We start from the raw sequence: 12,653 nt of genomic DNA, 5'->3' as shown, positions 1-12,653 counted from the left end.
ATGAAGTAAATTTTAAAAAATTTTGGCTAGTTATGGCAAAAAATTATTGGTTACCTAAGTTTTTTCTTTTTCTTTTAATGTAAAAATCTAGAACGTGAAAGCGTGGTAATTATTTTCTACCAAAACTTCATTATTCATAGATAGTATTGGTAATTGGATATATTCATCTCTTTCTAGTGATGCGACAGGTAGGAAAGGGATTATGTTTCACCTATTCTTCACGTAATATTCTAACCTTATCCAAACCTATATAGCAACAATAATGGACTATATATCCAAATCACATGAAGAAGATGACTAGTTGAAATGTACATTATAAAAGAAAAAAATATATATATATATACTTAATTTTCAAAATCCCCCTCAAATATTTGTGCTTTCAACTTACTATAAATACATATATTGTTATATTAATGAAAGTGTAACAAAGACTCTAATATGAGGAAATTCTTAATTCGCGTGTTAGATGGTATAACTAGATTCATATACTACGTAGGTTCTGGTCCACCTAATAAAACATAATGAATAATTAAAATATTATAGTTGACCCCAAAAATATCTTATCATAAATAAATAATTTATGCATCTAAAAGATCATATGCATCTTGTTATTCATGCTTGCTTAGTCGTGAAAGTAATATGTTTGTTAGTATGCATATCACGTTGTCCACTTTGCATAATTTCTTCATACTTGACCCGCTGATTTTAGGGGCTGCTGGTTGAGTACTATTGGGGCAAGCAAATGTTAAAGAACATTCCACGGAAATTTTATTTTAATTGAAAGCCAAAATTAACGAGCTACCGAGTAACGATATTTAAATGCCAAAAGTAGAGTTGTGAAATATTTTACCTTAAAAAAACACGAAAAAACCTAAATGTACCTGTCACTAATGATTGAAACTATCATAAAGTAACAAAAAAGTTTATGAAGCTTAAATAAAACATTTATTTATTTAAAAAAAATCTATTTGTTGTGTACAGAAAAATGAGAGGAGAGAGTGTGAGAGAGAAGGGGGACACTGAGTAGGATAGAACTAAGAATTTATAGAAAAATGATCCTAGGATTTAGAATCGAAAAGAGTATCATCGATTGGAAAACGATTCTTTCTCCGTATTTGTCAACAATTTGTCGCAAGATATTTCTAAGAAGGAACTTTTTCATCTTTTCAATTGGACGGGATGAATCAATGATATCTATCTAACACGAAAGATGAAACATGGGAAGGTATACCTGTTTGCGTTTGTGCGCTATACGACGAAAGAGGGGACAATGAAGGTGATAAACCACTACTTTATGTTTTATATTGTATTTAATTGAGTGGTTTTTATCAATTATTTACCTACTTATTCATATGATTTGCATGATTTTACAATTCCTTCCTAGTTGAGTTCTATGGTTGAAAACTTGCTTCCTAGAGATCTTTTATTTGTGTATTTTAATTCTCCTTTATCCATTCGATGCCGTGATCCGTGTGTTAAGTGTTTCAGGCTTCATAGGGCAGGAATGGCTTAGAGAATGAAGAGGAATCTTGCAAAAATGGAAGGAACACAAGAAACTAAGGAGATGACCAGCGAACACTGACGCGAGCGCATGGCTCACGCGAGCACGCGGAATGGAGAAATCGCAGCGACGCGAACGCGTGCCTGACGCAAACGCATGGATTGGAGTCTGCACGAATGACGCGAACGCGTGGACGACGCGCTCGCGTGACAAAGAAAATCGATGAATGGCGCGAACGCGTGGATGACGCGTACGCGTGACATGCGCGATCTGCAGAAATAACAGAATACGCTGGGGGCGATTTTGGGCCGTGTTTTAACCCAGTTTTGGGCTCAGAAATACAAAATAAAGCCAGAAAACATGCAGAGACTCAAGCAGGTTGCGGACGACAGGCGTGGCACATCAAGCAGGTTGCGGAGCGCCGAACGGTGCTCAAGCCTGGGAACCATGTAGCGCTAGCGAGGAGATCTTGGCGGCGTAAACTACGGAGGAAGGGGTTGACCATGGGCGGGGCTTGGAGGGGCTTATTGGAAGAGCAGGGGTCCGTGCTAACCAGGGAGACCAAAGGATGCTTTTACAAGAAAGAGAGGACAATGAAGCAGGGGTAGGAGGTAACGATGCAGTTGAGGGACATGGGAATGTTGAAGAGTGGGATATGGAGAATGGTGGATCTAAAACTGAAACTGAGGATATCATTCGAAATGGTGAACAGAGGCGTAAACAGGAAGAGCAGTTAACTGAAAATAAGAAAATATAGAAGTTGGTAGTGGAGTCTGGTGCAGTATTATATGATGAAGAAGAAGATATTATGGCGATCTTGTAAAGTCAGAATAAAGCTATTACGGCAAAAAGAAAATGGCAAAACAAAAGGAGAAAGCTAGGAGGAGCAGGCCCAAAAATCATAATAAGGTGTGTAGTGTTTCTTTTAAATGATTTATAGTTGTTGGAATATTAGAGGATTAGGAGGGGATGGAAAGTTGAGTATGGTGAATGATTTGAAGAAAACACATAGGGTGAACATGCTAGGATTGATTGAAACGAAGAGAGAGATAATGACTAAGTTTGATGTACCACGTTTTTGGGGTTGTGATACGGTAGACTGGGATTATGTGGAATTAGCAAGTGCCTCTGGAGGTTTATTGTTAATGTGAGACGATTTGTTGTTTAAATGATTGAATTGCTATAAAGGGAATGTTTGGTTGTGTGTTGAAGGTTTGTTGACAAAAAACAACTTTAACTGCGCATTCTGTTTGGTGTATGGAGCACATGTGCGGAGTAAAAAACTGGTAATGTGGGAGAAGTTGAACTATATTGTGGGTTTATGTCAGGTTCCATTTTGTTTCATGGGTGACTTTAATGAGATACTACAGTTGGAGGAAAGGAAAGACATTGTTAGTCTATCGACATCTGCGGAAGACTTTAAGGTTTGGGTGCAAGATTTATAGCTAATGGATTTACCTTTAACTGATCGAAAGTTCACATGGTTTCGAGGTCGATCTTGTAGCTGCATTGACAGGATTCTCGTCAGTTTAGAGTAGCTTGAGGAGTTTCCAAATACTCAAACAAAAGGGGGTCCTAGAGGTTTATCAGATCATTCCCCGTTGATTTTAGAAGATATAAGAGTTAGTGGGAGACCAAGACCTTTTCGAAGTTTGGATTCCTGGTTTACACATGAGGTGTTTCTCAGGTTGGTAAAGGATGAGTGGAGAAACTTGGGTGATACTCAGTTCACTAATAAGCTGAAAGCCTTGACGGTATCATTGAGAAGATGGCATAAGAACAATTTTGGGAACATGGACAACAGGATAAAGAAGTTTGAGGAAGAGATTAAGAAGATTGATGGTATGGTTAGTGATAGTTATTATAACGAAACGGTGGAGGCTCGATGGAAGGCTCTTGTGACTTGTTATGCGAAGTGGTATGCCAGAAAGGAGATTCATTGGAAGCAGATGTCTCGATCTCAACATGCTAGAGATATGGACAAGAACAGTAGGTACTTTAATAACCTAGTGTCGGCTAGAAGGAGGAACAACAGAATCGATTCTCTATTAATTAATGAAAGGTTGGTGTGGAATCATGCCAGAATAAAGGTTGCGATTAGAAGTTTTTATAAAGAACTGTATAGGCAGAAATATGTTCCTAGGATTGGGATCCGTGATGGGTTGGTAAAGCAAATTGATGCAGAAGAGGCAGCAGAGTTAGAGGCAATGCCATCGCCTGAGGAAATATGAAAGGCAGTTTGGGATTGTGAGTCCAGTAAAGCTCCAGGTAGTGATGGATATAATATGAACTTCATAAAAAAGTGTTGGGGTGAGATTGGCCAGGAGTTTACAGTAGCTGTGTTGGGATTCTTCCAAAGTGCAAAGCTACCAACAGATGCTAATGTAACATGGGTGGCGCTAGCTCCAAAATTTGTGGGAGCTAAGGAAATCAAAGACCTTCGGCCAATTAGTATGGTTGGTTGTGTGTATAAGGTGATATCGAAAGTATTAGTGAGAAGAATGTGTTTAGTGATGCTAGGGTTAGTGGGGGAGACCCAGTCTGCGTTTGTGAAAGGTCGCAAAATACATGATGGTGCTCTCATTGCTTTTGAGACGGTACAATGGTTAAATATGCACAAGAAGAAGGCGGCGTTGATCAAGCTAGACTTCCAGAAAGCGACAAGGTGAGATGGAGTTTTGTGGATATTGTGCTACAAAAGATGAGTTTTGGTCTTAGATGGAGGACATGGGTGAAGGAATGTGTGACTATAGCGTCTATGTCAGTTTTGATTAATGGGTCACCAGTCAAGCCCTTTAGGATGGAGAGAGGACTCAAACAAGGAGATCCTCTTTCTCCTTTTTGGTTCGTTCTTGTCATTGACGTCTTGCACAGGATGGTCGTGAGGCAGTCAGGAATGGACACATTTTTCCGCTGCTGGTTGAAAGGTAACATAGAGTTGTCGCATCTCCAATTTGCAGATGACACAATCTTATTTTGCCCTTAGGAAACAGAGACAATAGTGAATTATATGAGGCTTTTGCGTTGTTTTGAGTTGATGTCTGGCCTAAGTATTAACTTTGATAAGTCAAATTTGATTTCGGTTATTTGTAAGCAGAAATGGGTGATAAATATGTGTGGTCTGTTAGGATGTACGGAAGTTGCTTTACCTGTTAGGTACTTAATGGGTGATGAATATATGTGGTTTATTGGGATGTGTGAAAGTTTCTTTAACTGTCAGATACTTGGAGATTTCTCTAGGCGCAAATCGCCAGTTGGTGAAAACCTGGAAACCGATCATAGATAAGGTGGAAGTCAAGCTCAGCTTATAGAAAGCAAAGTCACTCAACAAAGCTGGTATGCTGGTTTTTATCAAATTCGTCCTTAATAGCTTGCCGGTCTACTACCTAAGTTTGTATAAGATGCGAAAGTCAGTTGTAGAAAAGTTAGTTGGGTTATAGAGAAGGTTTTTGTGGAGTAAAGAAGATGGGACCAATGTTATACCACTTGTAAAATGGGAGGTGGTGCAAGCTCCGAAAAGGCTAGGTGGTTTGGGGGTGGGGGATGCTTTGATCAGAAATGCATCGCTTCTATTCAAGTGGTGGTGGCGTTTCTCGAAGTAAGATTGTCCGCTGTGGAAGAAGGTTGTCTGTTCTTGTAATCATTTAAACCCAATGTAATGTTGTCAAAACAGCCTCTACCGTCAAGAGGTGGTCCGTGGAAAGATATTTGTCAGCTTAATATTCAAGAGCAACAGGTAAGAGATAAGATTATTAGTGGTTTGTCTATCGAGGTGGGAAATAGAAGACGTATTCGGTTTTGGGAGAATGATTGGTTATAATGTGGCTCATTGAAAGACAGTTTTTCGAGGCTCTTCTCTGTTTTAAATCAACAAGGATCTGCCATAGGGGATTGTAGGTTCTGGGATGGGTTAGACTGGGTATGGAACTTCCATTGGAGGATAGATTTATTTCAATGGGAGTTAGAGCTTTTCAATCAACTTCATGACCGGATACAGCTAGTTAGATTATCGTCTGATAGAGAGGATACAGTTATATGGAAATTTGACAGAACAAGTATTTTTTCTACTAATTCATTTGTGCAGGTGTTGCAGAATGAGGCTCTCTCTGAGGACATCACAAGCTATAGTTTCACGAGCACCATATGGAGCGGATTGGTTCCTCCAAAAGTTGAACTTTTTGCATGGTTTGTAACTTTTAAAAAAATATATTTTTTATTTTTGGATAAAGAATATTTTTTGTCTTTGAAAGTTGTTAAAAATTTCAAAAATATTCCTAAATTTTATTTTGTTTTAATTTTATCCTAAAAGTTTGATTTGTATTAAATACACTCCTAGCAGCTAATTTTTTAAAAATTTAGGACCAATTCAACAACAATTTCAAAAGAACAATTTTTAACACAAGCGAGCCAAATATTATTGTAATGTATTATTCCTGGATTGATCCAATTTAGTCGTCAGGGGGCATAATTGATGCAAATCAAAAACTTTTGAGATAATATTAAAACAAAATAAAATTTAGCGATATTTTTAAAACTTTTAACAAATTTCAAGAATAAAAAAATATTTTATCCTTTATTTTTCTAATACTTTTACTTTTATTACTAAAATTTTACTAAACACACTAATAAATCTTTTTTTTCATTGAAAAAAAATATTTTTCTAATAACTTAATATATAGCACCTAAATAAGCTCTAAATCCAATAGGTGGAAGAGAGTTGATATATTACACAAAGTTAGAAAATATCTAAAAGTTGTAATGACCTTATTAATTTCTATAGTTTTATTAAATTTTTAATTAGGACTTTACAATTTAAAAACTAGTTTAAAAATTTGTTATTAAACCTGTATATTCACTATAACATAAGTGGGAAATGGTAGTAAAAAATTGACTGCTGTTTCTAAAACTGCCGCAAATTAAAAAGATTGTAGCAGTTCAATAAGCATTTATAAATATGCAGCAGAATCTGATATGTAGCAGTTTGTAGACAACTGCTGCTAAATCAAATACTTTAATTTTAACATAATTAACATCAAACCCTGCTCATTCCCAAATCTGAACATTAGAGACTCGCGCGAAATTAAAGGAGAGTGGAAGAGTGCAAAACCATTATTCTTTCCTCCTCCTTGCACATCCGTTTATTTTGTTATTGCTAACTTTATTTTGTTGATAAAATAAGAAATATTCATGGAATATCCATTTCTGTGTTTAATATAAGATAAATAGTAAAATATTCTAAAAACAAATAATTTATAATTATTGCATTAAGAAAAACAATTTATAAAGACTTGATTAAATATTTTTATCTAGTAAAAAAATTCAATTACTAGTTTTTAAACTATAAAATCTAATTAAAAATTCGATAAAATTGTAAAGAATAACATAAAATAATTAAACCTATGTAAATAAAATAGACATGTGAGGACTCTTAACAAATGATCTATAAACGTTTCTGTATTTGATGAGTTAATTGATGTCGAACTCATCTAAACTTTTGTTAATAATTTTTAATTTTTTTTAAATCTTACTACGTCCATATGATTTCTCCTTTAATTTGTATCCTTGGCCAATTTTGTTAGCTACTTTTACACAATCTAGAGACAAAGCTACGTTTTAAATCTCCAAGGACTACATATACATATGGATATCTCTTACGATAAACCCTAATTTTATATCTGTTCATTCCTAGCTAACTAATACACACATACATTCCCAAACGTTTCTTGCATCCAGCTATATATATATTCTCCCAACCCTTCTTAAGCAATTAGGAGGTCCAACTACTTAGCAGTTCTTAATTAATTATGCTTCATGATGATGAGGAGGATTCGCCATATCCCTAATCCGTTGGGATTTCGCAAGCAAGAAATTTCCATTGCCATCTCTGTTTAAATTCCTAACTCTTCCTCTTGACTCAATTAAAGCTTGCATAATCTATTCTTGATAAATTTAGTTTGTACTTTCCATACATGTATGTCCAGTATGATTTATTATATATTATTATATTGGTACATTGATATGAAAATGATGACGTTTGATTTTTTGACCTCATTATTTATTTATTTATTCATTAAAGAAAAAGAATTGATAAATAAGCTATTTATATATTCATAAAAAAAGATATCCAAACAGAAAAACCTGGAATCTCATGTATCCTATCTAAATCAACAAAATAAGAAGATTTAATTAGGTGATCGGGGATAAAAAAAACATAAAGGAGCAAAAACATTATCACAATTTTTTCAATTTATCGCATCTCATTAAGTTCTAGAACTATAAAAGAAATAGGACTTGTTCCAAACTTATTAGAGAGCTCTAAATTTTTTTTTCACTTAGAAGACCTATTAGGTCTGCAATTTTAAAAAGAAAAAGTGTTATTACCTTAAAACAGGATAAAGTATGCTTTTTGTGCCTGAAATTTGAAAAAAATTTTAAAATTATCACTAAATTTTATTTTGTTTCAATTTTATCGCAAATTTTTTTTATTTGTATCAAATATACCCTTAGCGCCACTTTAATAGCGGGGTGAGAACATCATCCTTTGCAGGATTCTTAGTTAAGGGTTAAAGAGTTGCTATAACAAGATATGTAAAAGGAAATTGTTTTCAAATACAGTGTGACCGTTGCTCGTTTCATGTCCCTTTTCGAAAACCATTGGGTTAACGCTCAAAATCCAAAATCCTTTTTAAAAGAGAAATCAGTTAATTATCCAAAGTTTACAAAGAACCTTTTCCTTTGTTATAAAAATAAAAAAAAAATTTCCTAGATAGTATAAATGACCAACCTGCTCCAGGCATAGGTTTATTAAATCTATGCAAAACCAGTTTGATTTTTCATACTTTACTAAACCACAGACACAAACCAATCACGACCTCCGGCCCAGCACATAATTAATCACGACCTCAGGCTCAAACAACTCAATCAACATCCAATTCACCACAATCCAACCAATTTTAGTCACAAACACAATTAATGAGGTTCAAGCACAATCAAGAGCAATTACATCAAGTATAGCAATTAGCAGTTAAACAGAATTATTCACATAGGCAAACCAATTTCAATATGCACACCCAAACAATGTTACATAGATGCATATTATGAATGCTTGTTCTATTGGCTGTGATATCACACTGTCAGTTCAACTGCCAACCCGACATATCCCCATGGAAATGTTGCTTTTCGGTCACGAATAAAAATGGGAACTCCCAAGGATGTAGTGCTCGACATACTGTCCAAGGGATATAGTGCCCAACACACTCTTGTGACTCGAAAGGATGTAAGCGGGATACTTAGTCTCATTCCTCACATTACCCAGGGATATAGTACACAACACACTTTACAGGGATATAGTTCCCGACACATTGCCTAGGGATATAGTACCTGGCACACTCTTGCGACTTACAGATCGCGTCTCAATCAAAACCAAACTCATCTCTATCCCAATTTCAAAATCATTCTTGGCTCATTTTCTTTCAATAACAAAACGTATTCATTTCACATCTCGTTAAGAATCAGTTTTTTCTCAAATCAATCCCTTTTTAAAACCAAAATCGCTTTTTGTAACATTCTTTGAAAATGCCAAGCAACTTCAAAATCACATCAATTGTAAATCTCTTTGAGAAACTCAAAAATCATTCATTCTTGAATCATTCACTTAACTACTTTAAAATCATGAGTTGTTCATTAAAATCCACAGCAAGGTCTCAAGACTTTAGGGGAGAACAACCAATTTCATTTCCTTAAATTCATTAAAGATTCTTAAAATCACTGTTTTCTTAAATTGAATTAATCAAATAAAGTTTTTAAATCAAATCAAAACTAATTCATATAAATTAGAAGTTTCAAACCAATTTCAAAACCAAAACCAATCTCCCTTTCATCCTTACACTACAAGAAAAAAGGCCTGTCGGTACACTTTTTTTTGCTACGCTTTTAAAGCGTGGCCAAAAGTGGTCAATGGCCACGCTTTTGCGAGGGTGGCCACTAATTTGTGATTTGGCCACGCTTTTTTTTGCCACCCCTTAAAAAGCGTGGCCATAGAGAGAAATTGGCACGCTTTTACGAGGGCGACCACTAATTTGAGATTTGGCCACGCTTTTTTTCTGCCACGCTTAAAAAGCGTGGCCATAGAAGGAAACCGACACACTTAAAAAGCGTCGCTAATTTGTCTTTCAATGGCCACCTTTTTAAAGCGTGCCCATATCCTATGTTTATTTGGGCACCCTACAAAAACGTACCGATAGAATTTCTTCTCCCAAAATTTAGTTTTTCGCCTATTTTTTTCCACACTTTACTTTTTTTTCTTTCTAAGTTTTCTGTTTTAGCCCTAAAAATGATAACAATAGCATACGCTAGTTTTACTTTGTTTTCAAATTCACTTTTAACCCTAAAAGAATAGCCGTCGCATGTTCATCACTTCATCTTCATCGCACCCAGCTCGCCTTCATGTTCATCTTCATCACTGCCGATGACCGTGGCACTCAGCTCGGCTTCATGTTCATCCCAGCCCTTCCTCTAACCCTCTCACCCGGCCCTCTCTCTGTCACACCCTAAATGGCGTTGTTTTGAATTAAAAAAATATTCATTTCGAAACCTAAACTCCAGATTCAGTTCGTCCTACTTCCTCCTCACTTCCACTAGAAGCAGCAGCTCAGGCCCAGCAACGTTCTTTGCTACTGTCGCCGGCGTTGACACAGACGGTGACGCTTACCTCGCCCGAGTCCCTCTGGCTCGTTGCTACTGCTACATCTCTATCGCTGAGTTGCCGCCCAAAAATTGCCTGTGGCCTCGCCTCTCCGGTATTCATCGAATGACGTCTCTGCTTGCTTCTTCAGTGTCATCGACGGTAAGCTCCTCGTCCTCTCCTGTGGCCTCTGTTCGTCCCTACCCCTGTTGGTCCTCCTCCTCGTCCTCATCACTAACTCCTCTAGCCTTTCGCTGTTGGAGGATAGTGGAGCTCGTTGCTCTCACTTGGAGATGCAGTTAGGAGGGAGTTAGTGTGATAGCTAGTTAGATGTAAATAAATTTTGTTCAATGACTTCAATCACATAAATAAATTAAATTAAAAACAGGCTTAGTCAGTATCTATAAGAGTATTATTATTATTGGTTTGGTCATTGTTATAAATTGTTTGGGAAAACTGGTAAAGCCGAAAAGTATTCTTTTGATCATTGTTTTGATTTGTATACGTAGGATTACTTACTGAGTTTAGTTGTTCACCACTGAGTTTCAATAGTTTTCTGGTAACAGAACATAAATTCAGATTGATGTGGGTTGTAGATTGAAGAGGAACAACGTCTTCTCATTCAGATTTTCAGGTGTTGCACAAATTCCACAGTGTATCCAATTCTATTTCCCGTATAATTTGAATTTAGCTGGTGCAGCTTTGTGAAACTGATTTCAATTTTATTTCTTTGTTGTTGCTGCAACTTTTTTTTGGTTTTACTTTTTTGAATTATTATATGCTTAATAGGCTAAGCAGATGTGCTTTTCTTCTGCTGCTGCTCCACTCCCATGGCTTTTTATGGGGCTCGGAAACCCTGGTGACAAGTACAGAGGAACTAGACACAATGTAGGTTTAAATGCTTTCTTTTGCTTTCTGTTAGTTTGCGCTTCTATAGTTACCACTAACCATCCTGTGCAGGTGGAATTTGAGATGATTGATGCATTTGCTGCGTCAGTAGGAATTCCTATGGATACAGTCTACTGCAAAGCTCTCTTTAGAAAGGGTTTGTCCTTCGCACTGAATTCATTATTGTATTTGTGTGTTTCTCTTTCAGCGTGTGTTGGATTTCTTGAGTTTTAGGGTGAGGTTGTCATTTGCAGGTTTTGTTGGTAATATCCCTATTTTCTTCGCCAAGCCTCAAACATATATGAATTTGAGTGGTGATCAGTAAGCAACTATGATGTTCTTAACAGCACCCTGCGGGTCTTTTTGTTTATGCATCAAGTTACTTTTGTTACTAATGCCAAAATAACCTTAACCTTCAATGCCTTTGATTATTTACTCAGTTTCTTAAGTTGACAAACTAAATTGAGGGACAATTGTTTATTGATTGGCCTTTGGCAGTCCATTTTGCTTGGAGTTTCCTTAGAGGATTTAGGCCAATTGTGGTGGTTTCCTTAGAGTAATAGTTTTGCTACGATACTATTAATTCAAATTGGAAAGAGTTGAAGTAACAGGAAAGTGCTTGAGAGAAAGTTCTTTGAGTAGTTAACTATTCATTTTGTTTTGATAACGTATTTTGCTTAGTATCCTTGGCCAGAACTTGTTTTATTTGTAATTTCTTCCCTTTTACTGTAGCTTTGCAACTATGGAGTTGTTATGTGATCCATTAATGAAATGCTTCTTGAAGTTTTGGTCATTTTTAACTAGCTTCTAGATGTTGTTCTTTGTTGTTAGTAACAAAGTCTCTGTTGCAATGGTGGATCATGTAAATTTGATTAAAGTGTTGTCATAATTTTGTTGAAAATTGACAAAAAGAGGTAAGAATTAGGATGTTAGAATTGAGGTTGTGACTAATTGAATGATACTGTGTTTGATTTATTGAATGATGATGATGCTGAAAATTCTGTTTGTTAGAGTGCAAAATTTGTTGAAAGGCTAAAAGTCAAGTTTCATGATTGAATAAATTGATGATACATGCTAATGATTAATTGAGAAGATGCTGGACTATTTGTTATATATGATGCATTAAATTGATGATATTATATGTGAATTGTTTGAGTGATTTGTGGCTAGATTACTATGTTGAGTAATGCAGAAATTGTTGATTTTATATGAGTATGCTTAAATGTGAAAAGTGACCAAAAATACTGATTTATTAATCCTGAGCACTTGGGGCTGATTTAATCTTTATAACAAGTCACAATAGATAAAATAAAGTTAGAATGCAAGGTTAGAGTGAGTGAAAAGTTAGGAATCAATTTTTGACCTCTCAAAACCCGAGGTTACATGTTGCAGAATTATGCAGTTTCGGACAGCACTTTGCGAACAAAACTGGGAGAAATATAGTCAGTCAAAATGAGTAAAATTATTTTTATATGAAACCTTCAGATGTCTAGATTGTTCTCCTAAAATTTCAGAATTTTCTGATGTGTGGTTTGGGAGATATGATTTTTAGAAAATGGTCATTTTCTGCAGAAATAATGT

General features: G+C 35.7%; 1 protein-coding gene across 1 annotated transcript; it reads left to right on the top strand.

Annotated features, from left to right (window-relative positions):
• On the top strand, window positions 10,933–11,412 carry LOC107608487 (peptidyl-tRNA hydrolase, mitochondrial-like). Its single transcript, XM_016310266.2, has 3 exons — window positions 10,933–11,072; window positions 11,145–11,229; window positions 11,327–11,412. The coding sequence occupies exons 1-3, from the start codon at window positions 10,983–10,985 to the stop codon at window positions 11,395–11,397; spliced, it is 246 nt and encodes an 81-aa protein (XP_016165752.1). The 5' UTR covers window positions 10,933–10,982; the 3' UTR covers window positions 11,398–11,412.

The sequence above is a fragment of the Arachis ipaensis genome, chromosome B01 (genome assembly GCF_000816755.2).
Source record: "Arachis ipaensis cultivar K30076 chromosome B01, Araip1.1, whole genome shotgun sequence".
NCBI classification, from domain to species: Eukaryota; Viridiplantae; Streptophyta; class Magnoliopsida; order Fabales; family Fabaceae; genus Arachis; species Arachis ipaensis.
Note: the sequence above shows the minus strand (reverse complement) of the source record. Positions and strands in the feature narration are given on the sequence as shown.

Excerpts from the sequence above, each read along its gene's own strand:
- LOC107608487 (XM_016310266.2), top strand. The coding sequence starts at position 10,983 with ATGTGCTTTTCTTCTGCTGCTGCTCCACTCCCATGGCTTTTTATGGGG. Across the intron at positions 11,073-11,144 it reads ACAGAGGAACTAGACACAAT|GTGGAATTTGAGATGATTGA; the intron begins GTAGGTTTAAAT and ends CATCCTGTGCAG. Across the intron at positions 11,230-11,326 it reads CAAAGCTCTCTTTAGAAAGG|GTTTTGTTGGTAATATCCCT; the intron begins GTTTGTCCTTCG and ends TGTCATTTGCAG.